General features: G+C 40.4%; 1 protein-coding gene across 2 annotated transcripts in view; it reads left to right on the forward strand.

The window, feature by feature from the left end:
- The first annotated feature begins 4277 nt into the window (after nt 1-4277).
- The window catches only part of si:dkey-237i9.1 (SEC14-like protein 1), a 37434-nt gene continuing 21222 nt past the window's right edge, over nt 4278-20489 (forward strand). For both annotated transcript variants that reach the window (XM_025908053.1, XM_003447982.5), the window contains exons 1-2: nt 4278-4646; nt 6591-6674. In XM_025908053.1, the coding sequence (XP_025763838.1) occupies nt 6612-6674 (63 nt within the window). In that variant the 5' untranslated portion in view covers nt 4278-4646; nt 6591-6611. The remainder of the gene's footprint in view (nt 4647-6590; nt 6675-20489) is intronic.

The following is a 20489-nucleotide window of genomic DNA, read 5'->3' on the forward strand; positions in this document are numbered from 1 at the left end:
ATAAAAGTAAATGAAATTTAATACTACAAAACTTCACATTTATTTGTTAACTAAAACACAGTTTAATTAGTGTCTAAACAACTTTAAAGTTTTGCAGTGAGTTTTGGAAAAGAAGACAGCAAGGTGGCTAAGGCTGGGCAACCTTTAATCATTTACAGAATTTGACATTTTTCAACAATGTTTCTTAATATCAAAATGACAATCAGCCCATTATGAACAATATTTATGCCATTAAGATATAATGTACTTTATGTAACTGCCACTGAAGGCTGTCAAAGAGGAATACCTCAGGATCTTCCAAACTCCAGGGACCCGTGCCAGAGCTGTGATGAAGATGATGGTATGACAGGAGTTCAGACAGCAGTTCTGATAATAAGAATGTCTAATACACCTCTTCCTGCAGACAATGTTCCCTCTAACTTTTCATGTGTCTGAGCAAACACACAAACTCCCTGAGCGGTCCCATGGACCTGTCATGGGTCTGGGGACTCAGGGCTCATGCATTATTCTTGGGTTTAGTGAATATTATAAGTTCGGTTTGACTCTGTGGATTGTTTATTGTTGTTTGTTGGTGTGATCTGCTCCTGGTCCCTTGTTTCCCTGGGTCCGTGTGTGAGTGTGTGTTGCGGTGTGTGAGTTTTGCTGCCATACCAGGCCTGGAGAGTCTTTGAGCCTTGAGCCAGCCACACCGGGTGTGGCTGGCTCAAGGCTCAAGCCATCTGTTGCTGATCGTCAAGGAAACACTACTCAAGAGAGGATTGGAGCGGCAGCCAGCGCGGGATTGTTAAACCAGGAACATAGTCAGTGCTCTTGCTCTGTTTACTGTGTTCTCTGAACTTTTCCTGTTGGAATGGTTAAAGTGTTTTTGTTGGCCGGTGAATGGGACGGTACTCACTGTGGACTCTCTCGTTTCCAGGTGGATTGTGGAAACGTGTGGCGGGAGCAGCACACTGTTGTACATAGGCACCGAGGAGGACTAAACACTTACCACGGATCATGGCGCGGGGATTGGGAACGAGCGCACAAAGAACGCACGCACTGTGGATTGTTGGCACTGTTTTATAGTTTCTTTTCATTGTAAATAAACGCACCATCTCCATTCAGAAAGTCCTGCATTTGGGTCCTACTTTCCCCACACTGTGACAGGACCACTGTGAGCAACATCAGACGTGTGCACTGTGGTCACGCCAGCATCGCATCCATCCAAGTTACATGGTTTATTAAAAGATTCAAATTAAAGCATTTACATTTCTGTTAGAATGTTTTTAATTAAGTTATTTACCCCACTTACAATGAAAATTACAAAAGTCTTTTTCATGATCTGCGTAGTATGTTAATGCTATTGGAAGTATAAATATTTAATTATAGCTATGGCAAAACATGAACTGCCAACCGAACCAACTATAAACTCCAATTTTGAAAACACACTTAACATTTTTAATGTAAAGCTCTGACTTGTATTATGAGTATGAGCCAGTGTGTGAGGTTCCTGCTGTGGTCTGGGAGAGAGTCCTGTAACTCTTTGCCTGCAAAATACAGTATATCATGACATGATTCTTTGCATTTCTACTACTCATAAACTAGTGACAGTATTATACTCCCTGAGTACTGCTGTCGTCCCAACGTGCATCAAGGCCACCATCATCGTTCCTGTGCCAAAGAAGTCCTCTGTGTCCTGCCTCAGTGACTACCTTCCCGTTGCACTCACACCCATCATGATGAAGTGCTTCAACAGGCTCATCCTGAGGCTCATTAAGACCCTGCTGCCACTCCACTATTGCCCCAACCGGTCCGGATGCAATTACCACCAACCTATATCTCGCCTCACCCACCTGGACAATAAAGACACATATGTACAAATGTGTTCATAGATTTCAGTTCAGCATTCAACACAATCATTCCTCAGCACCTGGTTGGAAAACTGAGCCTGCTGGTCCTGCACACCGCCCTCTGCAACTGGATCCTGGACTTTCTGACGGAGAGACCTCAGACAGTCCGGATCAGTAACAGCATCTCCAACACCACCATACTGAGCACTGGAGCCCCTCAGGGCTATATGCTCAGCCCACTGCTGTTCACTCTGCTGACTCACGATTGTGCAGCAATGCACAGTTTGAACCACATCATCAAGTCTGCTCATGACATGACTGTGGTGGGTCTCATCAGCAAGAAAGACGACTCAGCATACAGAGAGGAGGTGCAACAGCTATTGGACTGGTGTAGAGTCAACAACCTGTCTCTGAATGTGGACAGAACAAAAGAGATAATTGTTGACTTCAGGAGAGCACAGAGATATCACTGTCCACTTAACATCGATGGATCCTCTGTGGAGCTCATTAACAGCACCAAATTCCTTGGTGTTCACAGAGAACCTCTATGAACACCAAAGCAGAGAACCTGTCATGGTCCCCCCCAAACAGCTCAATAGCTACGAAAGCCCAACAGCGTCTCTACTTCCTGCGAAAGCTGAGAAAAGCCCATCTCCCATCACCCATTCTCACCTCTCTTCCCTCTATCACAGACACTTGCAACACCCGCTCCATCAGTTCCTTCCCACAAACCGTCAGACACATTAACACTCAGGTTCTGGACTGACACAAACACACATACCTTCATACATGTCACTGCCTCAAAAACTTATCTGCATAATCACACACACACGCACACACACACACACACACACACACACACACACACACACACACACATTCATAAACCCCATTACCTCAAGTACTTTTTGCACAATGCTCAGTCTTTTTGCAGGACCCATTATTGCACTTTTCTGCTGCACTGTTGTGTGTCTCTATCATTCAATGTTTGAACACTTGCACTTCATGTAGTTCTGTGTGGACTGTCTATTATATGTAGCACCATTGTCTTGGAGGAACGCTGTCTTGTTTCACTGTGTACTGTACCACTGTACACGGCTGAAATGACTATATAGCCACTTGATTTGTCTTGACTTAATTTTATCTTCATTAACTAATGTGTTAAACAACTAATTGAGTTCTTCTTTTTCCACCTGCTCCCTTTAGATGTGACCTCCATCTCACCCCATCCCTTGCATCCTCCTCTGTCACATCAACCTTCTGCATGTCCTCTCTCATAGCATCCACAAATCTTCTCTGTCTTCCTCTTTCTATTTCCTAGCAGTTCCATATTTAACATATGTCCAAATGATCTGAAACGTACCTCTCATACTTTTTTTTTCAAACCGCTCAACCTGAGCTGTCCCTCAGATGTATTCATTTCTATTCACCTGAGCCAACTCAGGTGATTAGAAATGACTTTGATGCTGGGCTGGTGAAAAATGACTTTTTGGAAAATAACTGTAATGTATTCACAACATTATTTTGCAGCTTCGCTGAGACAGTGCCTGATCTTACGTCTTTATGTTAGTATTACACATTGCTGTTAGTACTACACACGTAAAGCAGCTGTAAGAGACTAGCACCAGACTTTTGTTTGTAGGGTAAACTTCTCAGGATGTTGCCAGAAAGTGTAGACAACTAAGTAAAAGTAATTAAACTCAAAAACTCTAAAATTTAAGTTATATAAGCAACTTAAAATACGCATGGACACTGTTTGCACTCACAAATTAACATGATCTAACTAATAACAGAAACACCACCAATCTGGACAGATAAAGTGGTAGCCCCCTTTTTATCACATAAGTTCCTCCTTTTTGTCCTTTCTTTCTTTACATCCTCCTAATAATCATTCATACTTATTTATATTTGGCCTCTATGGCAGACTGACAGCCAAATAGGCAGTTAGAGAAAACAAGGTGCTTTACCTGTCATCTGCATCTGTTTTCTATGTCAGTGAATGATCAAATATTCAAATTTCTTGTGCCCCTCTACCCCCCACACAAACCCTTTTGAAAATCCTTTAATCACCTCGATCTACGTAAACCTTAAATTAAGAATCAAGTCAAAATAATAATAAAAACGTCCTCATGTCAACTGAATTATCATTTTATTGCAGAGAACATGAACTACATTGCACAGCCCATAAGGGGCATGCACAGGTTATGCAACCAGGGCAGCAGCATCTGTCAGATTAACACAGCTTGTTTCCCCTGCTGTACCGTAAAACTCCCAATATTTAGAACTAAAATGTAAAACGTAAAAGCAGAGAAACATTTTTTTATTTTTTTATTTGATGTTTTCAGAATTGCAACAATAATACTGGCTGTCCTCTGCTGTGTGTCCTTCACTTGAACAGAAGAGGTCGGGCACGCTGCGGGTTTTATGAAAGAGGTGGAAAAAAACTGAGCTTAGAAAACGGGGAGGAGCGACGGTACCACAGGCATGACAGCGAGGGAGGGAGACCGTCTCCTGTGTCCAAACATCATCTACTTATAGGCGTGATTTAACAGCGAGCTATCAGGGATATTCAGTTTATTGATCTTGGGATGCTGGTCGCTGTGAGGCTCTGAAAAGGACTCGCCAAAGGGTTTGATAAATATTCCGGCTTAATGGCCAGCTAGCATAACAAAGCTAACTGCTGTTAGCCGCTGGAGCCGGAGAAGTGAAGAGCCGAAGAGGGGAATAGCATGAGTTCCCTCGGATAGCCCTCACAGAAGAAACGAACACTGACAAGAATCATCCTGTTCAACATTTCTTTACCTTTCTAAATCACAGGTAAGATCCGTTAATTTGATGTGTGTCAAGATAATCTCGATTTATAAAGTTAGCGGTAGTTACGCGGCTAGTCTCAGCGAGCGCTGTTTGTGTGGCAGCTAGCAAACCGTCGTTTCAAATGCTGTTAACCACTATGAGTCAGTACCGAAGTCCCCATCTTTTTTTTTTTTTTTTTTTTTTTTTAACCTTTTTTTCGTTTTAAAAAATTGTTTAATATTATTAAAAAGTGTTGAAAATTGAGGGCAAAAAAGTCAGTTTTGGATTAGTTAAACCGTGACGTTACAAATAGTTCCTGAAAGCAGAAGACCAAAACAAGCTAGAACAAAAACCAAAAACGAGTAACCCGTGAGAAGAGGGTGCTAAAAACAGTGGGAAGCGATCAGTAAAGATGGTTGGGTACTAAACGGGCATCTCTGTCACTGAAGTCTCCTAATTAGCACATTCTGAAGTAATTGTCTTGTTTGTGTCTTTGAAGTTGCCAACAGATCCTGAAGCATGACGGTAATTATGTACTGCAGTAGCAATCGTCAAGACATGTGGTGTTTAGCAAAGGGATACTGTAGCAGTATGTATCCTGTGTGACCTAGACTGGTTATTATTAGTCTGCCCGCCCTGATCCCTTTATTAAGTAGTGCAGGGACGTTGGCTCACACCCCTCCTTGCAGACATATACCGATCAAAGCATAGCAGGAGTTACAGACATGTAGCAGCACGCTGAGCAAAAACACATGAAATCCAAGGGGCTGCTCTGTACTTGCGCAAAAATAACTGGAGTAAAGGGATTTGGCCCATGTTTTTGTCTTTTTATTTTAGGTTATTCAAGTTTTTTTTTTTTTTTTTTTTTTAAATTTACTCTCATGCTGTTGTCTCTGTGTTAGTGTTCTAGGTCAGGAGTGTCACACCCAGTTTGTGGGTGTCAAATGGGCCTGACAAATAATACAACACAACTCCTGGGTCAGATTCAAACTTTTTAAAAAAGCTACAACTATAAGCCCAAGTGAAAGACCTCTTACCCCACTCCCCAGAAAAACAAATGCCAGCTATCATTAGTTCTTACTTGTTAAATCCTATTTTTAAGCAATTTTTTTTAGACAATGGGAGAAATCTCTGGTTTTCCTCATGTCACAGCTAAGTTACAGTTGAAAGAAGTGGAAATACCCTGGGCTGCATATTTGATGCACCGCTGCTCTAGTTGTTTACCTTACCTTGCTGTTTTATATTTAAATAGACAGAATTTTTTCCTGGACTAAAACAGGCATTTGGGGGTATCTATGGACATAACCACAATTGGTCTTCAGATAAGGAAAAGCCTTTGCAGTTTTTCCTGTATTTACCTTAAAAAAAAAAAAAAAATCCATTAGGTGATTTTCCTTTGGAACCCCAAAGCTTCTCTGTTGTGCACAAAATTCTTTGACGGGTAGGAAAAACCCTGTTTGAGTCCTGTCATTTGCAGCTTTGATCCAAGCTTCTGCAGCTGATGTTAGCATGGTTATACCTCGGTAGTTTGCAGTGATAAGCCATTGCAGCGGCACTGCTTATGTGATAAAGTAGTAAGAACTGCTGCATCTATTGATCAGCGAGGTCCTTGGGCAAAGCTTAGGAGAGTTCCCTTCTGCAGTCCATCACTATACAAAGTTTCCTGTCTCTTTGGACTGCTAGACACGCACACACACACACACACACACACACACACACACACACACACACACAGCAGCACCTGGCTTCACTCGGCATCACGCCATCAGTCAGCCAAAACACAGTTCTTCCTAATTGCACACCAAGCCTCTCGTTGAAGGACCAGATGCAGCTATAATGCTGTAATTTTAGCACTTAGCAAGTGGTTATTCTTAAGAATGACTCGGATACAGCCCTGCTTCTTAGATTTCTTCCCCAAATGTCTGTAATCACTGCTGATTGATTTTGATCTTATGTTCTTCTGTTCAGATTGTTGGCGTAATCCCCATCATGGTGCAGAAATACCAGTCACCTGTGCGGGTGTACAAGCATCCCTTTGAGCTGGTGATGACGGTAAGTGTTATCTTTACTCGTGGTACACCACCTGTCCACATGTATTTTGTAAGTAGTAGATGCAGTTATGCAATGAACACAGGTGTTTTCTTCAAAGGTTAGGTGTTAGTCATTGAATTATGCACCCTGCATGTGAGTAGCTCAGAGACTGGAAATGCATGCAGTTTGTTTTGTGTTACTGTCTTGAAGAAGCCAGCAATTAACTGGAATGATAAACTGTAGGATAGCTAGAAGAGAACATCCTCAATGGCCTATTTGGTAGTTTTGTAGACCACGCCGCAAGGCTTTTACAGACGTAGGCTTGGTCGTTTCAAAGTAATCCTCTGAAGAGACGGATAAAAGGCACTAAAGGATGCCTCCCACTCAGCTTTAGATTTGGTAGATAATTAGGCGGTCAAACCCATGCAAGGAACACTCACACTAATGGGCCATGCAGCCCCCTGGAACAACTGACTGCCTCATGTGGCTTGTCATCTTGTGGTTTAAGATCTGTTCATTTGTTCAGTGAGATGTAGAACCACTGCGCACACTTGTTGGTGGCTGAATGTACAACAAGACTGTGCTTATATGGCAAACTGAAAGTCCCACCAGTCTTTGTGCCGGTAGTCTGCTTGCAGCATAAAAAATTCACTGCCCTGCTTTGCTTTTAGTGTGTTTTTGTACACTGTCAGCCATGAGTGCCTGTGTCAAGTGCACAGAATGGATTTGCTTGTTCCTCTCTTCTTTTTGCACTTTTCTAAATGGGTGTCTTAGAAGCGTTCGTAGTGCCATTTGTGTTCTCCATACCTCAAATTTAGACTTGTTCTGTTACCCTTTTTTGGCATTTAGCCTTCCTCACATATCCACTAATCTCTCCTTGCTAGAGAGCTGCGGGCCAGGAGATTGGTTGATGTAAGCGTATGTTCACAGGAAAACAGAACTGACTAAACTCCTATGGTGTAATGTCTTTTCCTGCTGTGGTGTCATGACAACTCTGGGTCTGTAACATGAATCGGATTCACTTGTCATAGCAATGGTCTGTCATTTAAGTGAGACCTTTTTTGCTTTTACATGGAGAAAAGAATGAGGCAAACTGCTCTGTAAAAACAAGCCCAATGGATGCTTTGCTCAGCAGTGCTTTGACCTCAGCTTCTGCTTGTCAGTAATGTGGTATCAGTACACGTTTGCAGGCACTCGCTCTGATTATACAACCACCAGTTTTAGACAAACAGCCCTACTGTTCTGATAATGTCAGCAATATGTACATTTTTCTTAATTATCTATTTAAATTCCTGCAGGAAGTTGGTTTGTAGTTTAACTCCCTTCAGCACTCTGTCTGTGCTGCAGGTGCAGTTTTCTTTAAATGGAAATCGGCTTTCGACACGGACAAGAACCAGGATGCAGGAACACTAAATCTCCTTAGCACAGGCTGGACTGAGCAGCAGGCAAAGAGATGGCTATAAATAGAATGCCCATACCCACACCTGGTTGTACACACGCAGCCAAAGGGGGGAAACGGTAATAATAGTGAAACTGACTTGTATGATTTGTAAGCCCCAGATAACCCACCCCGTGTGCTTTTTGAAGAACGGACAAAACTAATGAAGTAACCCCTGGATGTTTTTAAACTAGGCCAGCAACAGAAGGCGGACCTCTTTAGCTTTTAATTTTGTAATATATGACATTATGACTCATGCACAATATAGTGTTGGTAATTTGAATTATTGCTGGGGTAAAATGGACATTGCAGTCAGTTTGAAGCTGAGTTTGCATTTGGACTCTTTTCCCCTCCTTGTGACTTTTCTCTGCAGTGAGTGTTTTTGCAGACACTGCAGAGCAGACTTAATGGTGCGTCACAACCCTTGGTGGCTCTTTTTTTTTTTTTTTTTTTTTTTTTTTGAAAACCCTGTGAAACCTCTCCTCTCACTTCCGCAATAGTAGTAGGTTTGTCACCACAGCTGTACAGTTTTACAGCAATAACAACATCCTGGGCTTGTGGGAAGCCAACATGAACACCGATGTCTACTTCTGATGCACTGTACCAACACAGACCAGGTTCTTTGTGTGAGGACCACTTTCATTTTTGGTTTACGTCCGTGGTGTCAAACAAAGTGTGGGAGCCATTCTAACAGATTTTTTTGCTTCCATTCAGTTGTATTTTTTGCAGTGTGGAAAAACTGGGACATATGTAACTTGAGATATCTCAGACTGCTCATCAGGTTTATAAAGCTAAAGAAATGTTAGTGTTTTTCTGTATGTACTTTAACATATTTACCCTAACAGAAAGGGAATCAGCTTAGAGGGCTTTTTATTGGTTATTATGCAATAGATGTAGTGTGTGGCCCACTCAAAATCAAATTGAGATTTCTGTGGCACGCAGATTAAAATGAGTTCTACACCCATGCTTTACATACATGGCATTACACAGGGTATTTCCAAATAAATGCCAAATGAATAGCACTGTGTTGACCGTGCTATTCGTTCTTAGGGTTCCTTTTGCCAGAGGCTTCTGAAATATTTGCCAGTAATAGCTTGTTCTTCTCGTCTGGTAGGGGATTATATTTGACACTTAGCTTTGAGGAATTTGGTGCTTTCTGTCCACTTGATTCTGTTGTTTGGGTGCTGTTGGTGCTTTGAAAAAACCCTTTTACTGAGCTTAAAACTAAGGCTCCATGTTCTCCTCTGAAAGCCACACACTAACATTCTTTTTGTCAAGATGAAATACAGCCTCTCTTCTCTTAACCCTGAGAAGCCACTCGGCTCGCTGACAGGTGCTATCAGAGTGTTTCCAACATCTAGCTAACACTCCTGTGGCTTCATTGTGCATAAATGAAGCTCGACTCTCAGATGCCCTTTAGCTGTTTTTGTTCTGCAGCGTTTACTGCGCCTTCTTCTGAACATGGATTCTCAGTATTCCCAGTGTTGGTGACTTGTGTTGCAGTGTCTCTGGTATTACACGTATCAGCTCCTGCAGCTGCTTTGGAGCTGGAATGCGATGCAGTTGACTTTAAATGTGCAGTCATGCCCAACTCTGCTTGTTGTTGTTCAAATCTGACATTAAATCAGTCCTTTGAAAGTCATTTGAAAGTAACTGTTAAGGGAATATTGTGTATCGTAGAGTGGTGCTATACCTGTTTTGATTTGTTTTGTTGGCACCGTGAAGCACATTGCAGTGTAATTGCCAAAGATTATCCAAATACACTTGTCAGAACTACACATGGCAGGTAACAAAAGCTTCAGCTGTATTCTCCTCCCTGATTTTTAAGAAATTGTGAGTCACTGGTGAGAAATGTTCAGTATGCATGCTAATAAAACATAATGAGCTTCTTTTGTAGGTAACTCAATCACAAAACCTCTTGTCCTTTGGAAAGCACAGCTCAGTTGGTGGCTTTGTATCAGCAATTGCCTACTGGGTTTGTTTGAGCTGTCTAAAAGTACACAAACACTGATGTGCATTAGTATTGACCTTGATAACCTTCTTATCTCTCCACAAAGTTGGTCTGTTTCTCTATTACTGAAGTAAGGAAATATATCAGCATTTTTTTTTTTAAATTTCCCTTGGCCACAGCAATCCCTTGTTTCTCTGTCCACATCTCAATAACAGGAAATGTAGTTGTTGCTGCTGTTATCGCACCAGTCCAGTCTCAGAGCCTCTAGTTTATCCTCAGGGAGTCACAGTGGAATGTCCAAAACACAATGCAATACACCCCTTGCTGCTGTTTTATGCCTGCAGGGAGGGTTGTTTCTAGAACACATCCACAGATGAAGAATGACTTCAACAGCCACAGGAGAAATAAAAATTTGGCTGACCCTGGAGTAGTTATTATCCACTAAGTCCATGCTGTCATAGTTAAGCTTAAAGGACAATAACTATCCCTAAAGTCCCTCAGCTCCCAGATTAATACTCATGCTACAGAGGGAGAGAGGGTATTAAGCGAATGAAAGCCCTTCGTTAGCTTAACCTGCTCCATGGAAACGTATGCGTCTGTGGCTAATCCACAAAGACAAAGTGCTCTGGTCCTGTTCTCCAATCCCAGCAGAGTTTCTGTGGAGAAAAAAACAGGATGTTCCATGTTGGTACAATACCTGCTGGAATTACAGGCAGCAACGACGGGGGACACTTGCTTCTTAGTGACTTAACCCTCCTTATCAGTTAGAGCAACAAAAAGATACAGTATACTTTAGATAATTGTTTTCACGGTGAGCTTCAGAATGAAATTGGATTGCCTTAAAGATGATCAGAATATGAACAAAACATTTTAAAATTGTCAAAATGGCATAAATGCATTACAGAAAGTTTTGTAAACGGACGATACAAATGACAAGAGGAAATGTAGCAGGGTAAACTAAACTTGTGGGTCTTAAAGGATGCCACAAGAAGAAACGGTGGAGGGGATTGAAGAGAAAAACGAGGGGCCCGGATGGTGTTAACTACTTACTAGACTGAACTTGACCTACAAATACAGTCACGTAGGGCTACAGCAGCGTGACTTTCGATTCTCTGAATTTCAGTTTGTGTTTTTGTTTTTTTTTCTTTCTCTCTGTGGGACGAACACTGTTAGGGTTGGAGAGTGAAAGCATGTATTGCACACTTGCTTTACTGGTACACAACACAAAGGTACACCGGAACCTGGTGTTTGTTGTGTGTGAAACTCGTACCTAATGCTCCTTAATGAGGCTCTTTGTGTATGCCCGAAAGTGCTGTTTATCTAGCTCTTTGGTGTTTGTTATATATGGGTTAGAGCCAGCAGTGTGACACACATGACATTTAAACAGAAACCTGCTGATGAAATGAGTACCCCCTCTCACGTGCTGAGCGGTGCGATCTAAGGACCTTATACTATGATGACCTGGATGACTGAGAACCTTCACAGACATGAGTGGTGCGATGTTACTTATTTTTTAATGCACACTTGGGCATTTTGTATACAGTGGCTCATAATTAACTCAAGCCTATACATACATTTTGTTTATCAAATGGGCAAAAGTGTCAAGTAAATGCACAGAATTGTTGTGCACCCGAAGAAAAACCAGAGTAGCTCTGTGCAAGTCGAATACATATTCATTTTCCTTTCAGTGTCACATATTCTTGCTTTTCTTCCTTCTCACCATCTGTCCTTTTACTGTTTTGTGTGGTTTTTTTTGTTTGTTTTTTTTTTTTTTTAGGGCCTTTCTCAAAAACTGGTTCATGAAACCTTTGCCAACAGGGCACATGAGATGAGCTTTCAAATTCGATGTAGGAAATAGTTCAGTCAGTCTCTTCTTCCCTCATGCAAATTGGAAATAAAAACGTTTTATTCAAGGATGTACGTGTGTCCACTGATGGTTACATAACACCACCAAACCCACGTTTGAGATAAGTGCTGCAGAGTGTGAACAAAGCAGGCGTTGTTAATGAAATGTTATAGCTTTTAATTCCCTGCAAACAGGTGATTTATTCTTTGAGCATCTTGTGCTTCCTCTCACAGTCTGGATGTAGGTCATTCCTAACACGTTTTTCCAGACTTGCCAACACACTGTTTAGTGAGTGTTTGCTTCCTCGCCAATGTTTCTAAACTTGGCTCATCCTACTGTCCCCCTTCTCTCCGACTAGCCTGGCTCGTTGCGGGGCAGCTCTGTCAGGGTGGTGTCCTGTCCTACCATGTTCTGACCCATTTACGACCAGGTCTGGTTAAAGGATTTTTCACCCCACTTCTTTTTTGCAGAAGCATCCTGAGCTTTAGTCTATTGTTTTAATCCTTGTTTGAGCCATAGGATTGACTGTGGCGTGTATCACTTAATGGTCTCACATATAAAGAAATCTACTTATATAACCAAAGCCCTTCTTTTATGTCATACAACAGAGGAATTGGGTCATTTTATTAATTCACTTCTTTTCTTTCTTTCTTTTTTCTCACATGACATATTTCTGTTGAAAATGAGAGCACAGTTAATTCATTCATGTCGACAATTTAGACAGAGTACCTCAAGGGAGATGCATCAGAACAGAATTTAGCCTGCTCTAGTGAAATGTTTGATTATTGAGCTATTTAAAAATGCTTTTATCATTAGCTTTTCCCAGCATTGCTCTTCTGATTCAGTATTTCATCCACTCCTGCAGTGTGTAATTCACTTACTCGACTAGATGATGTTTGCCAGAAACAGTGAAGAGTTATGGCCTCCGCTGGGCAGAGGCTCTTATCGTCCGGTGTGCTGCTTCAAACGGCATTAATCGAGGACCATCAGACACCACCATGTGACTGTGTGAGCCAATGAGAAAACTCTGCAGCTGATTTCATTCACTGATCAGCAAGACACTCATTCACCCTCTTTCCTGCTGCAAGGTCGAGATGCTGCCCCTGTAGCTTCCCTCCCCCACCCTGCTCTCCTTTGCTAGATGAACGCGCTCACTCATGCTCTTGTACAATGACCCTTTTGCCTGTTAAAAATGCAGTCATCCTGCAGTATGGCAAGAAATTGTGACTCGGATTTCTGTGGCAGAGATGTGACATTAGGAGTATTTGTACAGTATATTATAAAATTTTTAGTATGTTTGTGTTCACTGCCATGTTTCCTTATAATTTTAGGGACTGGTTAAAGCTCCCTCTCACTTGCGAATTACATAATTTTAATGTTTAGTACTCCCGCCCCCAGTGAAATTACAGACAAATAATCCAAGAAGTCTTCCTGTGAATGCCCTTTAGCTTTCTTTACATGCACTGCAGTTATTTCAGCCATGTCTAAAATAAATCACTGATGCTTTTTCAGCGTTTACAGAAATTGCCTAATAAATGTTAATTTGAATCTTGCACCCATGATAGGAGAATGAGCAATGGCAGCAATAAATATAAAGTGCCAGCACTTCTTTCTTTTACTGTAAAGTGGGATGTTAATAAAGCTTCAGTTTCCTGTAACCCAGTTTTAATAATGAATTCTCATAAGCCTTTATGCAATGCTTTCTACTTCAAATAGTCGGATGGTGAGCATGTTGGCACAGGTAGAGGCAGATTTCATCATCTTTTCACTCTTCATTTCAGAATCAGCTGCTTGTAAATTGATTTTTGTGTGTGTGTGTGTGTGTGTGTGTGTGTGTGTGTGTGTGTGTGTGTGTGTGTGTGTGTGTGTGTGTGTGTGTGTGTGTTAAATAATATATGTGCTTCATATTATGATAGGGGTATCTTTGGCCCAGGAGGTAGAGCAGGCCATCTACTAATCAGAAGTTGGTCTGCCAGATATCATTTGGCCAAGATATTAATCCCAGGATGCTCTCTGATGCGTCCATAGGAGTGTTAAAGCACTTACGCATAGAAAAAGTGCTTGTATGAATGGGTGAATAAGACAAGTTGTGTTAAGCAATTTGAGTTCTCGGGTAGAGCAGAAAAGTGCTATATAAGAAGCACTCCATTTACCATTTACTTTTAATGTAGGGCCAGTCAGTTTTACTAGAATTTTTTAATTTAATTTCTCATCAAATAAAAGTTGATGTATCAAATTTGGCTTCCAGAAATCTATCTATATCCGTCCACCCGTCCAACAATTTGCAGCAATTGCTGCTCCTCGAATTAAAAGATACTCATAGAATTCAATCAGACTTGAACACACTGATCACCTAATGTGTCTTCACCCAAACTGCTCAAGGTCAACATCCAATTTGTTGTTTTTATGGCCAGTGACTCAGTAAGCTACCATTTTATTGGTATTATGGTTTTATTATACAATGGGAGTTTCTTTCTTCAGAATGGGAATTATAATATGAACACAGCACTTTCCTCATAGTCATGTTGACAGTGTACACAAATACACCATCAGCTTTGTACCAAATCATCCTCATAGTGTTTGTGTTGGCAAATTTGACCAAATTATGAAAGAATAAAACTAAATTGGACTTGAGTCGTAGTTTTGTAAATCAATGTAGTCAAAGAAAATGTTTTTTACACCAAGTTTTAATTTTAGGATGGTCTTTAGTTAATTGCAACCTGCAGAAATGGGTGTAGGAAATCATTTCTTCTTTGGTCAGGGGAACTGTTATTGTTTTTGTATAAGTAATACTCTACTCATAATGTTCAGTGTAGACTAAACACAGGAATACATTGTCGTGAAATGATAATACATTTCACAAAAAAAGAGTCTTAGTAAGGGGTTTTCATAATTTGACACATAATTGTTTCAGCACTTTTTTTTTTTTGTATCTCTGTGAGTTGACAGTGTTGAAGCTTACTTGACAGATTTGTGTCTCAGTAACTCTTACACAAGCAGAATATGCCTATAGCTGAGCTTTTTGTTTTTTTTGTTTTTTTTACTGTGATGAGTTTTTGATTGCAGACAGATGGCCATCTGCTGATTCCTCTTCCCTCGTGCACGCATTTAACAAGCCATGCATGCACACCCTGGCATTACAGTTTAGCATATTATTCAGGCCAGCAAAAATTTAGGAGCTTTATGTAAGGTCTGTGTACTTGGCAGATTTCCCCTCCTCCCTCCGAGTTGCTAGTTCCAGGCGGTTCTGCCATTACAATGCACACAGTGAGATCACTGCAAGGAGAGAAGTGGGTGGTATGGCATGCACGGACCAAAGGCTCTATTGTGTTTTCAGTCAACAGCTTGTTGTTGCTCCTGCCCCTCATAAGACTATACCTAGGCTCAGACTTTTAACCTGGCAATAAAATAAGGTAAACAAAATCTTCATCATAATCACCGTCTTTGTATAGTGCCACGATTGGCCATTTGCACTACACATTCATCTTTCGCATTGAAGAATAACATGCATCTTGTATATATAAATTCTTTGCAGTATTAGCACTGTGTAAGCACAGAGATATACATTGAAGGCTGGAGGCACAGCATTCCTGTAGGGTGATTGGTTTAAAGCTGTTAAACTAGCATCGGAGACTGAACTCATGGAAGGCCTTAAGAAACTGCAGGATAATTTTCCAAAAATGCTTTCACTTACTTGACCTCTTACAAACTATTCAAATGCTCCATCTGTACATTTACATTCAAATGGTAATGTGTGTCATATTTAAACCAGTCTCACTGAAAGCTGTTTCGCCAAACTGGTTTGGGCCTTTAAAAAATGTTTTACTAAATAATAATAAAAAAATAAATAAAATCTTTTTTGCTTTTTCATTTTTTTCCTCCTGTGCTTTTCAGCAATGTATTTTCCTTAATTTAGGGTTCAAGTATATTGCTTTGTTTATTTAAATGTCTGATTTCCTTGGGCTGTGCTATGGAAATAGCTGATGTCACAGTTTAAATAAAGCTCTAAAATTTGCTTCTCTTTAGACTGTCATAGTTTTCGGCTAAATCCGCACTTGTACTTAGTATATTTTAAATCAAACTATGCTAATGCTTGAATGCCATTGATATACACTGGACATATCTTCTGTACATCTAAGCTATTACTCGCATGCACAGAATCGCTGTCTCATGATCAAGAAAGAGGCACCTGTTGACTTATAAGACCCCATCAAGTAGGAAACATGGCTGTTATTGTTTTCGTTAGTCTCAATTTGTGTCAGTCCAGACTAAAACCTAAATCCTTGTGGTTTTAAAGTAAGATCAAAAATGCTTCCAAAAATCCTCTTATTGCATGCATCACATTTTAAAAGTGAGAATGTGACTGGAGTGATGCCTTTCGGCATATTTACATGTTAGATAAAATGGTATAAACTCTCTAAGGTGAAAGTGAAATCTAGACTCTAAATTCCATTTATAACTAATCATAATCTTTTTTTCTCTTTCTTTCTTTCTTTCTTTCTTTCTTTCTTTCTTTCTTTCTTTCTTTCTTTCTTTCTTTCTGAGCTTTCTGAGCTTTCTGAGCTTTCTGTACTTGGATGTTTCTAAATAAACTGAAAGATTTAAAACAAATCACATTACAGACATGAACGAGATTTCTCACCTTGGTTTTACTAGGGCTGTTCGATATAACGATATATATCGGATGACGATATAAAAACGTCTATAGTTTCATTTTACGCTATCGTTTGTTTCGTGGTGTCGCAAAATAAACTGTTTACGGCAATATTTTTTTTTCATCGTTTTGATGGTCACTGTAGTGGCTATATTAATTTCTTAAAGTTCTCTCTTTCTCTTATATTTAATATAACCACACTACGGACAGACAAGCGCCTGTTTTTATGCATTGTTGTTAACAACAACAACAACGGTAAAACCATCGCGTGTCCGCTTGTTTATTTTCCACATAAACCTTTCACAATAAAGCTCAAGATCCTGTTGAGACTTTTCAAAATAAACTGAATCACGTGAAAGAGTATGCAGAGTGTTTACGGATGAGAAGCAAAAAAAAAAAAAGCCGCCAGGTGCTAAAAAATAAACCTTAGACTCAAACGTTAGAACAGGCTTTTCCCCGCAGCACGATGTGTAATAAATACTCACAAAGAAAACGTCGGCCGTTACAACTTATGACTAAAAATGTATCGTTTCATGCATCTGTTAAAACACTCGACTCCAGGTATACGACGCCCAGCTGGAAACACTTCACGCAAGTCGAGCTGCCCGAGATTCAAAGAATTTACAGAAAATGTTAAAAGTTTGTGATTTATATCGTTATCGGGATGACAGATGTCTTATATCAGGATGAGATTTTGGTCATATATCGCACAGCCCTAGGTTTTACTACAAAACAATTAAGGTTCTATTAGCTATTATCCCTAATCTGTGCATCCCTAATGCACCCCCTGATTTGTTGGATGTAAAGTATTTATCACAGAAAATGATATTTAAATATATTTAACATTGATTTGTGTCTCCAATCCCAGCATCCCCTGTGTCTTTTGAGTTTGCTAGAAGAAACCCACAATTTTCAGGCTGCCTCCTTCGTAACTTTCCTCTTTGGTAATGACCTAGTTTTAGCTTAAGCTTTGCTCTCTGAAGTAAAATCAGGATTTTTCTTTTTTCCCCCCCCGTCTCCATTTTCCATCCTTCTTACTTCATTCTCCGTCACCTGGTCACCTCAAATTATATAAACGCAAGTCTATGTAATTTGGTCTTGTGCGTCAGGGCCATTATTTTCAGGGGCAGGTTTTGGGTTTCATTGAAAACTTGTCTCATGAATGAACATGATGTTATCTGTCATTTGGCAGCACTGGCATTTCGTCGGTGCCCAGTAATAGCCACAACTTTAACACTCATCTGCATCCTTTATGGCTTTCATTCAAATGGTTTGTGGCATCCTCTTTGCAAGGAGCGGCAAACATAACCCGACCACCCCAATTTAAATATATATGGATGTGGTGGGCAATGTCAAACAAAAGTTAAAAAACATGGTTCTGGGCTAGGATGAGATGCCCACTGCTATATAATGACGTCCATAACGGGTCAAACCTTGGATAGCCTGAGGTGGTGGGAGGGAACTCCTAATGATTTTTGCCACCAAATACAGGCTAACTAACGTCACACCCGTGCCAGCGGCCCTCACACAAAACCAGGTTTTGTTTGTCTTACGTCAAGGGTGGTATTTGTTATGCAATATGTATTGGGTCTTTTAAGAGGAAACCTTTTGAGAGTAGGCCTCATTATAAGCATGACTTAAATACACAGAAATGACAGAAGAAAAAACTGTGTTAGTCATTGTAACTGAAGAGGAAAAAAGCCACAGTTTACTGTGTGTACACTTGAATGGCCCTGTGAATAAAACATTAAAGTGGTTCTTGTGAATTTCCTCTGAGGCAGCGCAGCCAGATTAGCTGCTGTATGTCAGCTTTTGTGTGCTGTGTGTGCTGGTTTGTTTTGACATCGTCTCTAAGCCGTCGTAATCAAGTATCTTAATCTTAATAATGCAGCCCCCCACCGTGCCCCACCACCTCAACCAAAATGTTCCCATTTTCCCAGACAGCTATTAAAAATAGCCGAGTCTGACCCTTGGGCAACTGTCGTCTCTATTACACAACCATTTTCATAAGCTCCAAAGATGTGACACTACTGCAGAGGAAGCTGGAAGTGTTCTCTGATTAGCGTTAATCCCCAGAGACCTACAGGCCAAGCATTTTCGACTTAGTCTTTAGCAGATTGACCCTAGTGTCTCTCAGGATTGACAAGGTGCCGTTTTTATCTAAGACGCAGCACACCCAAGACGTGGGATTAAGCCATGTAAACTCTGGCAGCTAAAAGAGAATGGTGTCAACCAAAAACTGGTCGCTAAACCCTGAAAGCTCTGTAAAATCCGATACACTTAAACATTTAAGAGGAAATTAGCTCATGCTTGCTATCATCTGTAATTTACATTTATTTATTTATTTAAAATTACAGATCTAAGTAGGTAGAAACATCGTGTCAGAGCTATTAAAAAATAAAATAAAAAAATAGCCGGTTGGTTACTGTATGTCTTTTCATCCAGTTCAGTACCAAGCATTTTTCTTATGTTGTGGCTAAGAACGTGACTAGATGTCATCAACATGTCCTCTAGTCTGCACCTGTGCTTTAGCTGGCAGATAAAGTGATAGCGCTGATGTTTTTGCACTAAATGTTCCCAGCTGTGTTTCTTCTCAAATCTTAAGAGCAAAACTAGGTCATTTTCTGCCATCCTTGATACTTACTCACGCGTGGTTTCTGCTAGAAAAGTTGTTAAACTCAGCAGCTTTTATTATGTGGGGGTCGGGAGATTTAACATGGCACTATCCACCTGCTGCATGTACATTCTGTGTGGCACAGATTGAACAGCAGATCTGTGTAGGTAGAGATCTCACTGCTGATAAGAGGAGAAAGTGAATCTCTTTTCTCTGGTGTAAATGCATCAGAACGGTCTTAAGCAGTCAGAGGCAGTAGTCAATTTGTGCAGAAAATAAAGGATTTATCTGCAGCAAAACTTTCAGGCTTGAATTTATTAAATTGTTCCTGATGTTAACAACATACTGTAACAAGATATAACATGATTCTGTTTAGCAGTATTGTTTTAATCTTACATCTCCAATCGACCTGCCAGTGCGAGGTAAAGATGTAGTAAGTTAGCTATTCATTTTCAGTATACTCCGTCCCAGACTTTGCACACTGGGCATAAACTGGGTCAGATGTCAAAACACCTCTGCAGTGCTTCTGCACAGTTGCTTGTAATTCAATTGTTGAAGATATTTTGGGATTTTATTTTTTTTTTTTCCTGATGTTTATGTGCCAGAAATTGATAAAATTGTTTGAGGAACTGGAGCCAGATAAAAGAAATAAGACGACAAAAAAAGGCAGATTAGTCAGGTGGTTAACTACTTGACTTTTTTCCTGAATTTGTTTGGATTGGATTTGCAGCTATATTTAAGTTTTTTGTTGTCTTTTTTTTTCTTTCTTTTTTTTCTATATCCCACCATTAAAGGCCAGATAATAGCTGGGCTATCTGCCAGAACTACTACGTCTTGCCTGGTATTATATTACACACACACGCACTATGTGGTCCTTTGTAGTCTTAAAGTTGATTGTGTACTCCCCAGAACTCTTGGAACTTCCTGAATCTCCCTTCCTGTGCAGGGTTAGCTTTATTTTCCAGACCCGTGCCTTAATCAACACTGCTGTTTTTCTCCAATGGAGAAACTGTTTTGTGTGTATGCAGGAAGGATGTAAGTAACAGTATATTGTTATACATTTTCTCTCATTCACTCCTGGAAAGAACAAACAAATCCAGGAACCATTACTCATTGTTTGGCCACTTGAGGTATGTCTGAATCCCTAAACCATGGAAGCTGGTGGAGGAGGGGTGGAGGGTGTCCTTAAACTTGTTCTTTAAAATACCTGGAGTCTGGAAACTTGGAAATATTTTGTTCTGTTATGTTCCAGGAAAGAGTATTGTCAAAGGGCAAATGAATATTTACAGTGGTGGAGTTTGGTTACCATGTATGTTTGGCTTGATGTGTCATC

The sequence above is a fragment of the Oreochromis niloticus genome, linkage group LG6, assembly GCF_001858045.2.
Source record: "Oreochromis niloticus isolate F11D_XX linkage group LG6, O_niloticus_UMD_NMBU, whole genome shotgun sequence".
NCBI classification, from domain to species: domain Eukaryota; kingdom Metazoa; phylum Chordata; class Actinopteri; order Cichliformes; family Cichlidae; genus Oreochromis; species Oreochromis niloticus.